A 13,719-nucleotide genomic window follows, 5' to 3' on the forward strand; every position below is an offset into this window, starting at 1 on the left:
CTCCTGCTGCGCCTGCTGCCGGCGCAAGGAAGGTGGCGAAGGCCGTGCTGCGCCGACCCTGGGCGGCGTTTAAAGGCCACCGGGCCCGGCTCGGGAACAGGGCGGGGACCCGGCCGGGCCGCCGCGGCTTGCCGGCCTTGCCCTGCCCATCGGCCATTGGACGGTGCCGGGAGGCCGGCGCGGGAGGGCCGGGCCTGCTCGGGTCGCCGCTCGCAGCCAGGCCAGTGGGTGGGGCTGGGGGCTGGACAGTGGGGGCCCCGACCTGCCAGGTGACAGGTGCTTGTGACACCCGCCCCTGGCCTCACATTAGCCTCTTTCTTTCTCCAGTCACATCCTGGAAGCAGGTGGGATGGTGGGGAGGTTGAAATCGAGGGTGGAGAAAGAAGGGTGTGTGTGTGTGTGTGTGTGTGTGTGTTGACAGCTATCTGATTCCTTTTAGAGAATTCCAGCATGGTTGGAGAAACATTAAGTCCACTCTGCAGGGTTGGACGATACTTAATGAATGGTCTCAAGGCATGCAGAAATAAAGAATTGATTCCGTGAAAGAGGCAGGAGGGACTTGGGGATGAGACCTTTCTAACCCAGGAGGCTAGGTAGCTACCCAGTAGGCCTCTCTTCCTTCCAGCTGAAGCAAGGCCCTGGGGATCCCTGGAGGCCCTCTTGGGTCTGCTAAGTCATCCCAAATTAAACCTGTGCGCAGAGAGTGCTGTTTTTGACAATTTTGCCTACCCAAGCGAGGTGGTAAATATCTCTCCGAATGTCTCCCCCAAATCCTTCTTGGCCTGATTCCCAGTTCCCAGGGGGTGTGCCCGTCTTTGTATCCAAGGCCCACATTCCGTGATGACAGTTCCACACTAGCATGATTACATAACTTCTCAGATAAAACCACATTGCCATACCCTCTATTAGGTGGCATCCTTGGCTCAAACATTCCGTGATGTGAATCACCGGGGTGTTTGACATTAATAAGCAGGGAGCCGGTTGTGACATCCTGCAATCCCAAAGGGCCCGCAGACGCTTCACGGCGCTGCTGGTGGCTGTGTGGCCTGGAACATCACTGCGGCTTTTGTGTCTTGCTTTTCCCTTCAGGGCCCAGAGCTAATCGCGGTAATCTTAGTCGTGTAGGAAGAATTACCTGCACACGTCTGGAAGCCCCAGCCCTTCTCCTCTGTGGAAGTGGTTCTTTGAATTAGAAATCATGGTGCAGCATCATTGTGGCGGTTCTGTTTATCAGACTCACACCTTATTGATTCTTTTTAAATGTTAGGTTGTTACAGGAAGCCACTGGAGTTTTGAAAGCATCAGTGTATCAGCTTCTGAGAGTCTGATATGAGGGAACACATCCCTAGGTCTCTGCCTTCAGAATTGAAAGACCGTAAATACCCATCAACAAATGACCAGTTAGATGCAATGTACTATCCTCCTACAACAGAATAATACTGGCCATAAAGACAACAAAGTCCTTGTACGTGCTTGAACTTTGAAATCATTATACCATGCAAAATAAATCAGTCACGAAAGGACAAATACTATATAATCTCATTTGCGTGAAGTTTCTAGAATAGGCAAAAGCAGAGACCAAGGCTTATTAATGGATAATAGGGGCAGACGGGCTAGAAGAAGAAGGTAATTCAATGCTTAGAAGACACTGAGTGTCTGTTACGGGTGAAAGAAAAAAATTAGGGGACAGACAAGGGTGATGAGCGAACATGACGATGAACATAGTCAATGAATTATACTTGTGAAGGTTGTTGAAATGCCAAATGTTTTGTTCTAGATCTATCTATCTGTGGTGGCCTAGTGATGAGAAGCTGCACTGCAATCCCAAAGGCACTCGGTTCCAGTCCACCAGCTGCTCCAAGGGAGAAGGATGGGCAGCCTCCTCCTATGTGATTTACAGCCTCTGAAAACCTGCTGGAGGGTCAACTATGAGTCTATTCCAACACAATAGCGCACAAAAACTATATATATAAAATATGTGAGATAAGTGTTTGTGTGTGTATTTGTGTTTGTGTGACATGTGTATTTAAGGCAGCTCTGGTGACTTAGTTCTTAGGTAGTTGCACGGCGAAACCCAAAAGCTTCACCTCCCTGGCCATTGAAAGCCACCTGGGATTTCTGGGGAGAAAGATGGACAAATCAGTTATGAATTCATACTGACTTGACGGCAATGAGTTTGAATATTTTTACAATATAGATGTCTATCTTGTATGTTATATATGTTAATTACAACAATGGGGGGGAAAGGGAGAAAGTTACTGAGGACCCCTAATGAGCCTAGTAAGGAGCCCTGTTGGCCTAGTGGCAAGAAACTGCACTGCAATCTGAAAGGCACGCGGTTCGAATCCACCAGGTGCTCTGAGGGAAAAGATGGGCAGTCTCCTTCCGAGTGATTTACTGCCTCTGAAAATCGATTGGAAGGTCAGCTATGGGTTAGTTCTGACTTAACAGCACACAACAACAACAACAGTTATGTGCCAGAGGCTGGGACCCATCAGGGACCTTCTTTTTAGCCTATATTCTAGGAGCAGAAAAAGAGGTCAGTAAACAAATACATAACACCAGGTGAGAAAACTGTTAGGAAAAGGAAGAATAAAATAGGCATCAGAGAGCTGGACAATGACTAGGGAGGATAGAAGGAGAATTGATGCCTTTGAGCTGTGATGTTGGAGAAGAGTATTGAATATACACCATGGACTGCTAAGAAAACTAACAGGTTCACCCTGAAGAGGGTTAAATCAAGCTGCTCCTTGGAGGCAAGGGTTCTGAAGCTTCATCTGACATACTTTGGCATGTTGCAAGGAGGGACCAGTCCTTGGAGAGGGACGTCATGCTTGGGAGGGTGGAGGGACAGCGCAGGAGAGGAAGATCCTCGATGAGATGGATTGATTCAGTGACTGGGGTAATGGGTGTGGGTGTGTCGGAGATGGTGAGATTGGCACAGGATAGGGCAGGGTTTAGGGCTGTTGTACAGAGAGTTGCTATGAGTTGCAGATGACTAAACGTCATATAAGAACAACAACATACAAGGGGAGAGAGAGAGATGTGAAGTGAGGCGGGACCTATTTAAAAGAGTCGTCTATGAAGCCATCTCCGGCAGTAACATTTGAAAAGATACCAAGAGAGGAGGGCAGTCATTAGGACATCTGGAAGAAGAGAGAGACGTTGAAGGAACTGCAAGCACAAAGCCATCAGAGTACATCAACTGTTGATTGGTTACAGCTACCACAGGGGCGAACAGTTGGGGATGAAAAGCCTTGTGAGGGTATGGGTTTTCATTTGAGTGAAGCGGGGAAGACATTGGCACATTCTGACCAAAGGATTTCACTTGCCTTCTTTCTCTTAGTTTTTAAATTATTTTTATCATTCATATACATTGGGTTTCATGTATTTATGTTGTGTTATATATTGCCTTCTCCTATGAATGCACCTCTTTGACTACTACTGTGTAGCATGCAGGGGTGGAGTACCCACTTAGCAAGGTGAGAATGGGCTTAATCTGTGTTTACTAATCTGTAGTGAACAACTTCACATCTTGGATATGGTGAAAAGCGTGTGAAACTCTTCATCACAGATTAGTAAATAAATACAAATGAGCCCATTATTGATTACCTTGCTTGTTGAAGTTCGCTGTCTCTGTGAGTGGATTACAAATTAGCTGAGTGTCTTTTCTATCAGAAGGTGCTGTTTGGTTGGGACAGAGACAGATGCCAGCCATATGCAGAAGCTGAGTTTCGGAAGTGGTGAAAAAAAGAAAAGTATAATCATTCACCATTGAGTACTAAGTAAGCACGTTAGGCCATGTTGACCTGGCTCTGTAGGTAATCTGACGCTGCTGGACTGGTCTTTGCGAGGATGGTGGCCGCAGCCAGAGGGGTAGGATTTAGAAGGCTACAGCACCAGTCCAGGCAAGGACAGACCGAGTGGCAAAGATGCCAGAAGTGGGGATTTCTAATAACAGAAACTATTACCACCATGTGGCTTTCAGAGTTCAACCTTGATTTCTGCACCCTGATTTCCTCACCTGCAAAGTTAAGACGGTGGACTTACTCACTGGTCCCTTTTAGTTCTTAGAAAGTTCTTTTGGTTCCTGAAATGCTGGGCTGGGTGAATGCCATCTAAATGCAAATGGGTCACAGCAGAAGTGCTGTGGAATGAAAGCAGGCTTTGGGTAAGTGACGGGGTAAGGGGAAGAATAGCCTTTGGTAAGGGGCAGTGAAGCTGTCTGGCTTCCTTGAGATGAGTTTCTGGAACGTGGTGAATAGGAGTGGACCGAAAAGGCTCAGAATAGTCAAACATGGAAAATTGCCCTTTATTCCAAAAAAACGTTTGATGCTTTGCCAATCTCTTCATGGAATGACTTGATTTTGAATATGGAGAGCAGTGCAAAAAACCCAAAGGAATTTAGAGACGATCTAAAGCTGAGTGGAATAAACAACTTCTTACAGGGAAAGGCCATTAGCAAATTAATGAACATAGTGCTTTAAATAAGAATTTTTAAAAACGTCAAAACACAACAATACTTTTTCTTTTTAATGGTTAAACAGTTAAAGGTAGACTTGCCAAACGTTGCCCTGTGCCTTGATCATGAGCATTTAATGAGGATAAATGGTAGACCCCGTCCCTCTTCCCTTGGTTTAAATGTTACATTCATACTCATACATGCAGAATCTCCCCTGCTGAGCACAGGGCAAAGCTCTCAAGTAATCTCAACCATTTAGAGTCGTCTGGAGGTGTAGGCTGGCTGTAGCACTGCCCCCAAAGCTGTGCATCTCCAGGGGTTCAAATCCACCACCAGCTCCTTGCAGGAGAGATGAGCAGTCTCCTCCCATTGTGACGTGAAGCTTCCAGAGCCTGAGGGAGGGTCCGTGTGGGCGGGAACAAATCGACTTGAATTGACGGCTGTGAGTAATGGTAGTGTGTGCGATGGTGGTACAGTGTCTGAGGGCTCAGCTGCCAGTGGAAAGGCTGTTCATTCGAACCAACTACCAGTCCTTGGAGAAGGACATCATGCTTGGAAGGGTGGTGGAACAAACAGTGCAGGAAGGAAGACCCCGGTTGAGATGGATTGACACATGGACTCGGGTATAATGGGGGTAGGTGTGTTGGAGGCAGTGAGACTGGCTCAGGACAGGGCAGGCTTCAGAGCTATTGTCACTATGAGTCACAGGTGACTTAATGGCACATTAAAACAACAGCACTAAAAGAGAAGGTTTTGGCATTCTGCTTTCAAAATGATTTACAACCTGGAGAACCTCATGAGACAGTTGTACTCTGTCCCAAGGTGTCACTCTGAGTTGGAATTCACACAGTGGTGAGGAGGGATTCGGTGGTTCCCAGGAGAGAGGGGAGTGTGCGTGAGTGTCTCGTTTGTCTTCAAGGAGCACGCAACTGGTTCAGTGTGGCACAGAGATAGGACAGTGGGATCGAGATGGCAGTGTCTCAGCTGTACAATCTGAGCACAGATCTGGAGAGCTGGGCTCATGTTTGAAAGACGAGAACAGCTTCCTGGAGGACGTGGCATTTTCCTCGCAACATGCAAAGCAGAAGACTCTCACAGTCCCACAAAAACATATCTTAAGTCTGTCCCCACTGCTATTTATCCCTGGTGTGACAACCAGCTGAGCCTCTGTTCTCCAAGAGATGTCTTTCTGCCTCCTGGTTGGTCTAAGTGCACATGGACTGCCTCACACACCGTAATGGTCTTCTTAGGCCGCCCGTGGGTCCTGAGCCACAGCCCTGACCTTGACCATCAGACATCCAGTCCTCTTATCTGCCTGCCTGTATAAGCATATTGTTTAGAGCTGGGCTGCCCCACACTCTTGATACTTTAAAGCTAGGAGAGAAAAAAAGAAAATGTTTTGGCCCTCAGAGGATGCTGGGCACTACAAACCAGTGGGATCTCCAGTTCCGGGCATAAAACTGTCCTCAGACACTGATAAATGTCCCCTGTGGGACAAAATGGCTTACAGTTGAGAGCACGGATCTAGAACGTGCTTGCACTGTAGGATTTCTGCTCCTCACCCACACCATGGCATTGGTGACAGTATCTAACCTAGAGTGGAAGGGAGAAGCTTGCATTTCAGAAGCCCATTATTTTTCAGGGCAAGTCAGTGTTTCCCCTCAAACCATGGTGGCTTCGCGGCTTATCTGCTAGGGTGCTAACTCAAAGGTTGCAGTTTCTCCAGAAAAAGGAGTGTCTTCCCTTCTCATAAAGATTTTTCTTTTTGTCATTGTCCTAGAGTACAAACTGGCTCCTAGTTGACCCTTCAGGGAATTTCTGAGGCTGTAATCTGCCCTTGAGGAGACTGCCCACCAGAGACGTATGGGCCTCCGGTTAGAGGCACAATTATTCCCTGTGGACTAGGCACAGAGCTCCAGTAAGATTTACAGCCTCTGCACACTCATGTTTATTTCTGTGTTGTTCACAATAGCAAAGAGATGGAAGCAACCCAAGTGCATCAACAAATGAATGGATAGAGAAGCTGTGGTATATTCATACAATGAAATACTATGCAGCACTGACAGACAAGGAACTCATAAAATATTATATAAAATGGGGGAGCTCTGGTGGCATAGTGGCAAGAAGCTGCACTGCAATCCCTAAGGCACATGGTTCAAATCCACTAGGGGCAATCTCCTCCTGTGCCAGTTGGATCTGATTCGACAGTAGGCAACAACAACAAAAACACCAAACACCAAAAACTACATACAAAAAACAAAACAAAAAATAATTATACAAAATGGGTGACCCTGGAGGACATTATGCTGAGAGAAATATCTCAGTCACAAAAGGACAAATACTGCATAATGCCTTTGTTCTAAAACAGGACTGAAACGGGGTGAAGGAGAAACTATGAAAAGAGGGGACAACACTGCATTGAAATAGATGAGGGAAAGGTCTAAAGGAAATATATGATTTGCATGACAACAGTCCAGAATAAGAGGTGCATAGCAAAGTGGACTTGGGGGCCGGGGGGAGGGAGGAAATTGTAAAATGACAGATTTTTTTTTTTAAGAGAAAAGTGAACAGGTGGGGGCAGGGAGGAAAATGTGCAACAATGAATGAACTGAAATCCTAGTTTTCTGTAAACTTTTCATTAAAATATCAATGAAAATAACAACAACAACAACAAAGATTTACAGCTTCTGAAGCCTGATAGGGGGTCCTAGGAGTCAGAATTGACCCCAAAACAATGGGGGGGGGCTTGTCTCCTTGCATTGAAGGGGTGCTTCAAAAACAGTTCCCCAAAGAAAGCCTACAAAGGAGAAGGACCTGAGAGGCCCCCTGACCTGATAACCTGGCGGTTCAAAGATGTCTTGGGATTATTAAAAAAAAGCGTAGATTTTGAATTCTGTTCCATTGTACCACTCATTTACTAAGAGTGCTCGATGGCACATAACAACAATTACTTATTTATTACTAGTCAGGAGGCCCTCCCACCCACATAGTGACCTTCCTTTGAGATTCCATCCCAAAGGGAGCAAATTGCCCATCTCTGTCCTGAAGAACCATTTGTGGGTTCGAATCACCAGAGACGCCGGACCTCTGGACTAGCTGCTGCGCTTCATGCTAGGCTATCAGAGTTCTCTGTTTATTTTTACATAAACATGTGTTCGCCATACACATCAATTTACTAGAAGCGTCTGGAATGTTTAGCTTGTTTATCCTGTGGTTTTAATATGCCTCCTCTCCTAATCCGGAGCCCCCCAAACTAGCGAGGGCCTGTTTGGAGGAACGAATCCTTGTGCACTCAGGCTTTTTCTTCTCCTTAATTGGTTTTGTCAGGCGGGTTGCTGCTCCTGATAAATATTCAGATAGGTAGCAAAACGCACCAAGTATTCTGTTGTTTGCTACTTAGGAAGGAGGCAAACATTTATCACTCTGGGTGGGGTCCCCCCCAAAATTTTAATGTATGATTAATATTCCTAATTATTTTAATCGTCCTGGTTATCAAATAATTATTTTAGCGAAAAAAGAATGTGTACATCACAAAGTAATGAGGGGCCACTAGCCTTAAACACTTGGCAGTCAATGCCAGTTCTAACGTTTTATTATTTTCCCTTTAGTTACGAGGAGAGGAGTACCGCCTCCTGCTTTGTATTTTAATTACTCAGCCCAGGAAAGATTGATTTCAGAAAACCTCAGTGCTTAAGAAGATAATAACGAGCCAGTTCCCAGGGCTTCAAAGGCTTGCCCCCCCCCCCCCCCCCGCGGGAAGGCCCCAGTGCGCCCCTTAAGCTCCAGACGGAACTCTCAAGGGGGCTGCGTCCTTGCACGTGAGCGCGCACCCAGGAGAAAGGTAACAAAGCGGAATGATCCGTGAAGGGGGGATCAAAGAAACGCCCCTTCCAGCCTTCCCAACTGAACGGAGAGCTTGAATGAAAGCTAGTTTAAGATTATTTGCAGCTGGGGGTTCACGCGGGCTCATCTGGAAACAGCCTCACCCTTTCGAGCGCTTTCCAGAGGAGGGCCTGGCTGCCTGTTAGCAATAAGGAATGAGACAGGACTGCGTGGCCCTTCCTCATTAAGGCTGACCGTGCTTGTTGTCATATTCTGCGTTCTAGTACATCCCTCTCCCCTTTAGGGATCTCTGGTGGTGACCTAATGGTAAGGTATTGCGCCGACCCACGGCGCACATGGTTCGAATCCCTCAGCAGCTCTGCAGGAGAGAGATGGGCCTTGTCCGCCCATGTGATTAACTTTCTAGGAAAACTTGCTAAAAGGTTAGCCATGAATCAGCCCCTATTCTGTGGTACACAACAATAACAGTTTCTTCTGGTCTCGCCTCTGCAATTTGAATTTCTTGTGGTCAAGTAGTGCGAAGGGTTTTCTTGGATATGGGGTGGGGGGCTGCACGGAAGTTTGGTGGGGAGTGGTGCTCGGCTGGGTGCAAGGAGTGTAGTTTCGGATTTAACAGTCATTTGAAAATCCTGACTAATGAGAGGGAAATTCCGAGGCTTGCCGCTGTGTGGTCATTTGGCTTTAAAAGCCCATTTGGAGACACAGATTTCTGGACTTCTGACAGCGCGAACTACAATACAGCTTCTGAACAAACTGCCAGGCGGGAAAGACTCAGGAATTTAAACTTGGCAACTTTGCCCCAAGTCATTAAAGGAAAACACTTCATTTATCATTCGTTTAACAAATGTTTACTGAGCAGGCTCTGTTTCTGTTACCATTACTATAATTTCTTTGTCACACACACACACACACACACACACACCCCCGCGCGCGCTCTCTCTCTTCCCCCTACTTGCATTAAAAATGCTCTCCTTTTAGAGATAAAGGACACTGGGAAGGCCTACTTGGTTAAGTTGCAGTTCAATCCATCAGTGCCTCCCAGAAAGACAAGAAGTTTCCTCCCCTGCGATTTCCATGCCAGTTAAACCCAATGGAAGGTCTGAAGGAAGAATACGGCAATTACCCCACCACCCCCAAAGCTTGATCAATTCCTGAGAAACTTGATAACATCTAAGCTGATCATATCAAAGACCAGACCAGACAATGGATCCTGATAAGAGTCTGAGCTTGGAAAAAAGGTTCTAAAACCTTACTTAATTAACACATCAAATTCCGAGAAATACCATCTTAGTCCTCCCCAGAACCCCTATAAAAAGGAAACCCCCAAAACTGCCGGTGTGCCATTTTTGATCCTGTCTTCATGCCATGCGGCTGGGTCACTTGGCGTCCCTCTCAGACCGCGCAATAAAGGCCTGTTCGTTTCTTGGGACAAATTCCTGTCTTTTTTTCTCTCCCTCGAGCCCTCGTGCTCTTTTTTTAAACATCTAACAAGGGTCAACCAGCAGTCAATCCCTGCAATGAGTTTTCTGCACAAGAAGTTTCTTAAGGATAGCTCTCTTACTGTTTTACTGGAGATCTCTACTTTGCCTTTGTTTCTTCCATTTGGCAATATTCAGATGCGTCTAAAAGCTCCTCAGAAAATACACAAAAACTGTTTTGAATTTAGGTGCTATTTACATCCTAGATAACACTTTTTTTTCTACATTAATTCAGATTATCTGGCACAAATTGATTTCAGACTTGAATTAGGCAAATGACAGATTCATCACAAAGAGGAAGAGGTGGAAAGATTTGAAAAAACTATTTTAAATCGAGGAAAATTTAAAATCCTCAGTCTATGTTTCATTCATTCATGTCTTTGACCTTGGTTGACTCCATAGTCATAAATCCAGAAATTAGTCAAAATTTCTCAAATTCAAGAGTTTGGGCTAGGCAAGGCATTTTCTTTTTATTCTTCACTATTTTCACTCACTAGGGTGATTTATTTTTTTTAATCCTGACTTTTAACACTTTCTATTAATTTAATTTGCTTTGGTCTAGTAAGTGAGAAGAAAGAGTGTTGGTGAAGAGTATTAAATCTATCACCAGTTGCCAAAAGAACAGACAAATCTGTCTTGAAGGAAGTAGAACCAGAGTGCTCCTTAGAGACAAGGATGGTGAAACTTCACCTCACTCGCTCTGGGCAGATTTCCAGGGGGAATCAGGCTTTGGAGAGAGACATCATGTGGGATCAATGTCATAAAGAGAGAGCTCCACAAGGTGATTGACACAATGAATAAAGAGATTGTGAGCACAATGCAGGAGAGGGCAAGGTTTGGATATGTTGTTCACAAGGTCACTATGAGTCATAATCGCTTAGATGGCACGGAACAACAACAGCGAGTAAGGAGTTGTGTGGCCAAACCTATCAAGTGCTCCCCGAGAAAGATGGACATTTCCTCTCACACAACTTTGTCTCAAATGGAGCGGATAGCTTGGGTCAGAGAAACAGCTGGAAGCCGTGGGTAGTGAAATTAAAATTTGATTCTAATCTGGGGTTGTGTTCCCTCCCCCCTCCCCTTCTTAATGGGATTTGAATCAATGTTTAAAAGCCAGTTGATTTTCCATCCAAGTGGTGCTGAAGAAAAAATCGATCTGTCTTGGAGAAGGGGAAACCAAGTTCCTCCTTTGAGGCTAGGATTTTGAAACTCTCTCTCACATACTTTGGGCACGTGGTGAGGAGGGATCAGTTCTTGGAGAAGGACATCATGCTCGGAACGGTAGAGAGACAGCGCAGGAGAGGAAGACCCCGGATGAGATGGATTGATACAGTGACGAGGCAAAGGGGATTGGTGTGTTGGAATCAGTGAGACTGGCTCAGGACAGGGCAGGCTTCAGAGCTGCTGTACATAGGGTCGCTATAGATCACAGGTGACTTGACTGCACATAACAACAACAACAACAACATTGATTAAAATATCCACACTATGACTATGCTCTTTTCATTTCTACCCTGTGATTCTCGTTTCCACTAACCCTCCTTCACTCCTCTGCCTTCTGAACTTTATCCTTGGACAAATGCGACCCTTTTGATCTTATGTAGTAGATGATTCTGAAGAGGTAATGGCTTCTCTGGGGTTACTACTATTCATATTATAGACCTCTTTGGCTGAAAGTAGATCCACAAAGGTGAGTTTGATTTTAGATTTGAAGGATGGATGATGTAGGCCCACGATGTGAAGGATGGCTGGTGTCGGGCCATAGGTTTTTGTTTTTGTTTTTGTTTTTTTTAAATCTACCTTCTCACCTCCATTGTGTACTGTCAACTCAGATCCAACTGGCACAGGAGATTGGCCCTCCCTTTCCAGCAGAGCATCTGGTAGATTCGAACTGTGCACCTTCGGGGTTGCCACTGGGCCACCAGAGCTCAGGGCCATAGTTTTAGGGGTTCCCTAAAACTCCATTGGTCTCTATTAGACCAGTAAATCTGGCCATCTGTATGTTTCCCCCCCCATTTTGCCCCCTGTGTGGAGGACTTCCAATGATGACCTCTTCGGGCATAGCTGGCAGTGGCAACTGGACACCGTCTTCCTGTCTCACGCTAGTGGAGGTTGAGGTTCTCAGGGTGCGCTATTCCTTTGGACTAGCTGCTTCTACAGATCTTTGTGTTTTGTTCTTTCCCCCCCCACTCTTCTGAACTTGGGGAGACCAATAGCTTGCAGCTTAGGTGTTTACTTACCAGCTTTCAAGAACCCCCTTGTTAGTCACTGAAGTAGGAATGTACAACTTTGTCTTTTGTGGACTATGTTTTGCCAACTGACCTTGATGTTCTTGATGACCTTGGGGGGTCCTGAGACTCAAGGGCCAGCAACTTTTCCCCTCCCGGGGTTTGGTTAAGAAGTTTATATAACTTTGCCTCCAATGGCTTTACTCTGGATGTATTACAACATAGAATACTATGGACGTAGAAATATCGTCTTCCAAACCTATGCGTCGTCTTGGGTGTATTCCTTTCCACCTGAGCGAGACTATTCTAGATTTCCTGGCTTGAGAAGGTGGGGTGGAAGGAGGGCGGGAAGTTCCAGTTTTTCTTAAAAGCCAATCCTCCTTTAAACTGGCAGCAGTAAAGAAAGGCAGCTTGGGAAGAAGAAGCATAGTAGCTCTTTGAGCTTGTTTTGAATCCCGTCAACTTAATGTCAAGGTAAAGTCCATCAAGAAGAAAAGAACCTCACACTCTTTGAAAAAATACCATGAGGCAGGAATATAAGCATTTATTCCATTTCTATCAATCAAAGCTTTCTATGCCAACAGGAGTTTGCCTTGACACCAGGCAGGAGTCTTAGCACACGCAGCCCAATTCCCAGCTTGTTCTAGGCACCCTGAACACCAATCGCACGGGCACTTAATAGTCCAAAATTGTTTGTGTTCCCTGAGTAATCCAGGCTTCATCGCTTGCCAGGTTGCTCCGCTTCATTCCTGGGTCTTTCAGACTCCTCTGCATGCCTCCTTCAGCTCAGCTCAGCTTGGCATCTCTCCTCCAGAGGAGACTTCCTCCACAGGCTTCCTGGTGAATAGATGCACTCAGATGGAAAGAGAAAATGAAAAGCGAAAGCACACCACTTACCTGTGCTCTTTCTTTGAACGGCAAGAGCAGGTACAACTCTGTCTTTCAGGAGGCCAGGATGCATTCTTTTCTTTTTTAAGCCATCTTTGAGGGACTGATTTTACAGCCAGAATGTGCAGGGGCCGGGGGTAGGGGGGGTTGGTGCAGGAAGACTTAGCCAAAGTGAAGTAGCTAACAATATTTTTTTCTTTTTCTGGAGACATCACAGCTCAGGGTTACTTCTAGATGATTTCCGTGGATTATTCCATGCCAGACGATGAACTATAAATAGAAATGAGAAATGAGCTTAGTGAGTCAAGAAGATGGATGTACTTTCTGAGTGGGAAGGCTGAGTGGTTTTTCAGGTGGTAATTTTAATCTACAAAGTTGTTCTATGTCAATGTCCTAATACTGTTGTTTGTTGTGTGCTGTCGAGAGAGAACCAACTGATAGCTGACCCTTCAGAGGGTTTTCAGAGGCAGTTAATCATACAGAAGGAGATTGTCCACCCTTCTTCCATGGAGCAGCTGCTGGCTTTGAACTGTGTGCCTTCAGGTTTGCAATACAGCTTCTAATGCTAATACAGCCTACCAAAGCTCCCTATCAATGATCTATTCTTTGTGAATGTCCTAATGTTGTTTGTTGTTATGAGTTGCCTGTGACTCATAGAGACCCTATGCACAATAGGACTGAACTCTATCCTATCCTAAACCAATCTTACTGTCTCTACCCCTATTACCCAAGTCAATGAGTTAATCCATCTCATCCACAGTCTTCCTCTCCTGTGCTGCCCCTCCACCTTCAAAGTATGATGTCTTTCTCCAAGGGCTGG

At 45.7% G+C, this 13,719-nt stretch overlaps 1 protein-coding gene across 1 annotated transcript in view; it reads right to left on the minus strand.

Annotated features, from left to right (window-relative positions):
* The window catches only part of LOC102860428, an 11,831-nt gene extending 10,997 nt beyond the window's left edge, over positions 1-834 (minus strand). Inside the window, exons 1-2 of the mRNA XM_006881028.1 lie at positions 730-834; positions 13-262 (exon numbers count right to left, since the gene is read on the minus strand). Coding sequence (XP_006881090.1) covers positions 13-262; positions 730-834 — 355 coding nt within the window. The remainder of the gene's footprint in view (positions 1-12; positions 263-729) is intronic.
* Between the last annotated feature and the right edge of the window lie 12,885 nt (positions 835-13,719).

The sequence above is a fragment of the Elephantulus edwardii genome, unplaced genomic scaffold (assembly GCF_000299155.1).
Source record: "Elephantulus edwardii isolate Elephantulus edwardi_28Jun2011 unplaced genomic scaffold, EleEdw1.0 scaffold00011, whole genome shotgun sequence".
NCBI classification, from domain to species: domain Eukaryota; kingdom Metazoa; phylum Chordata; class Mammalia; order Macroscelidea; family Macroscelididae; genus Elephantulus; species Elephantulus edwardii.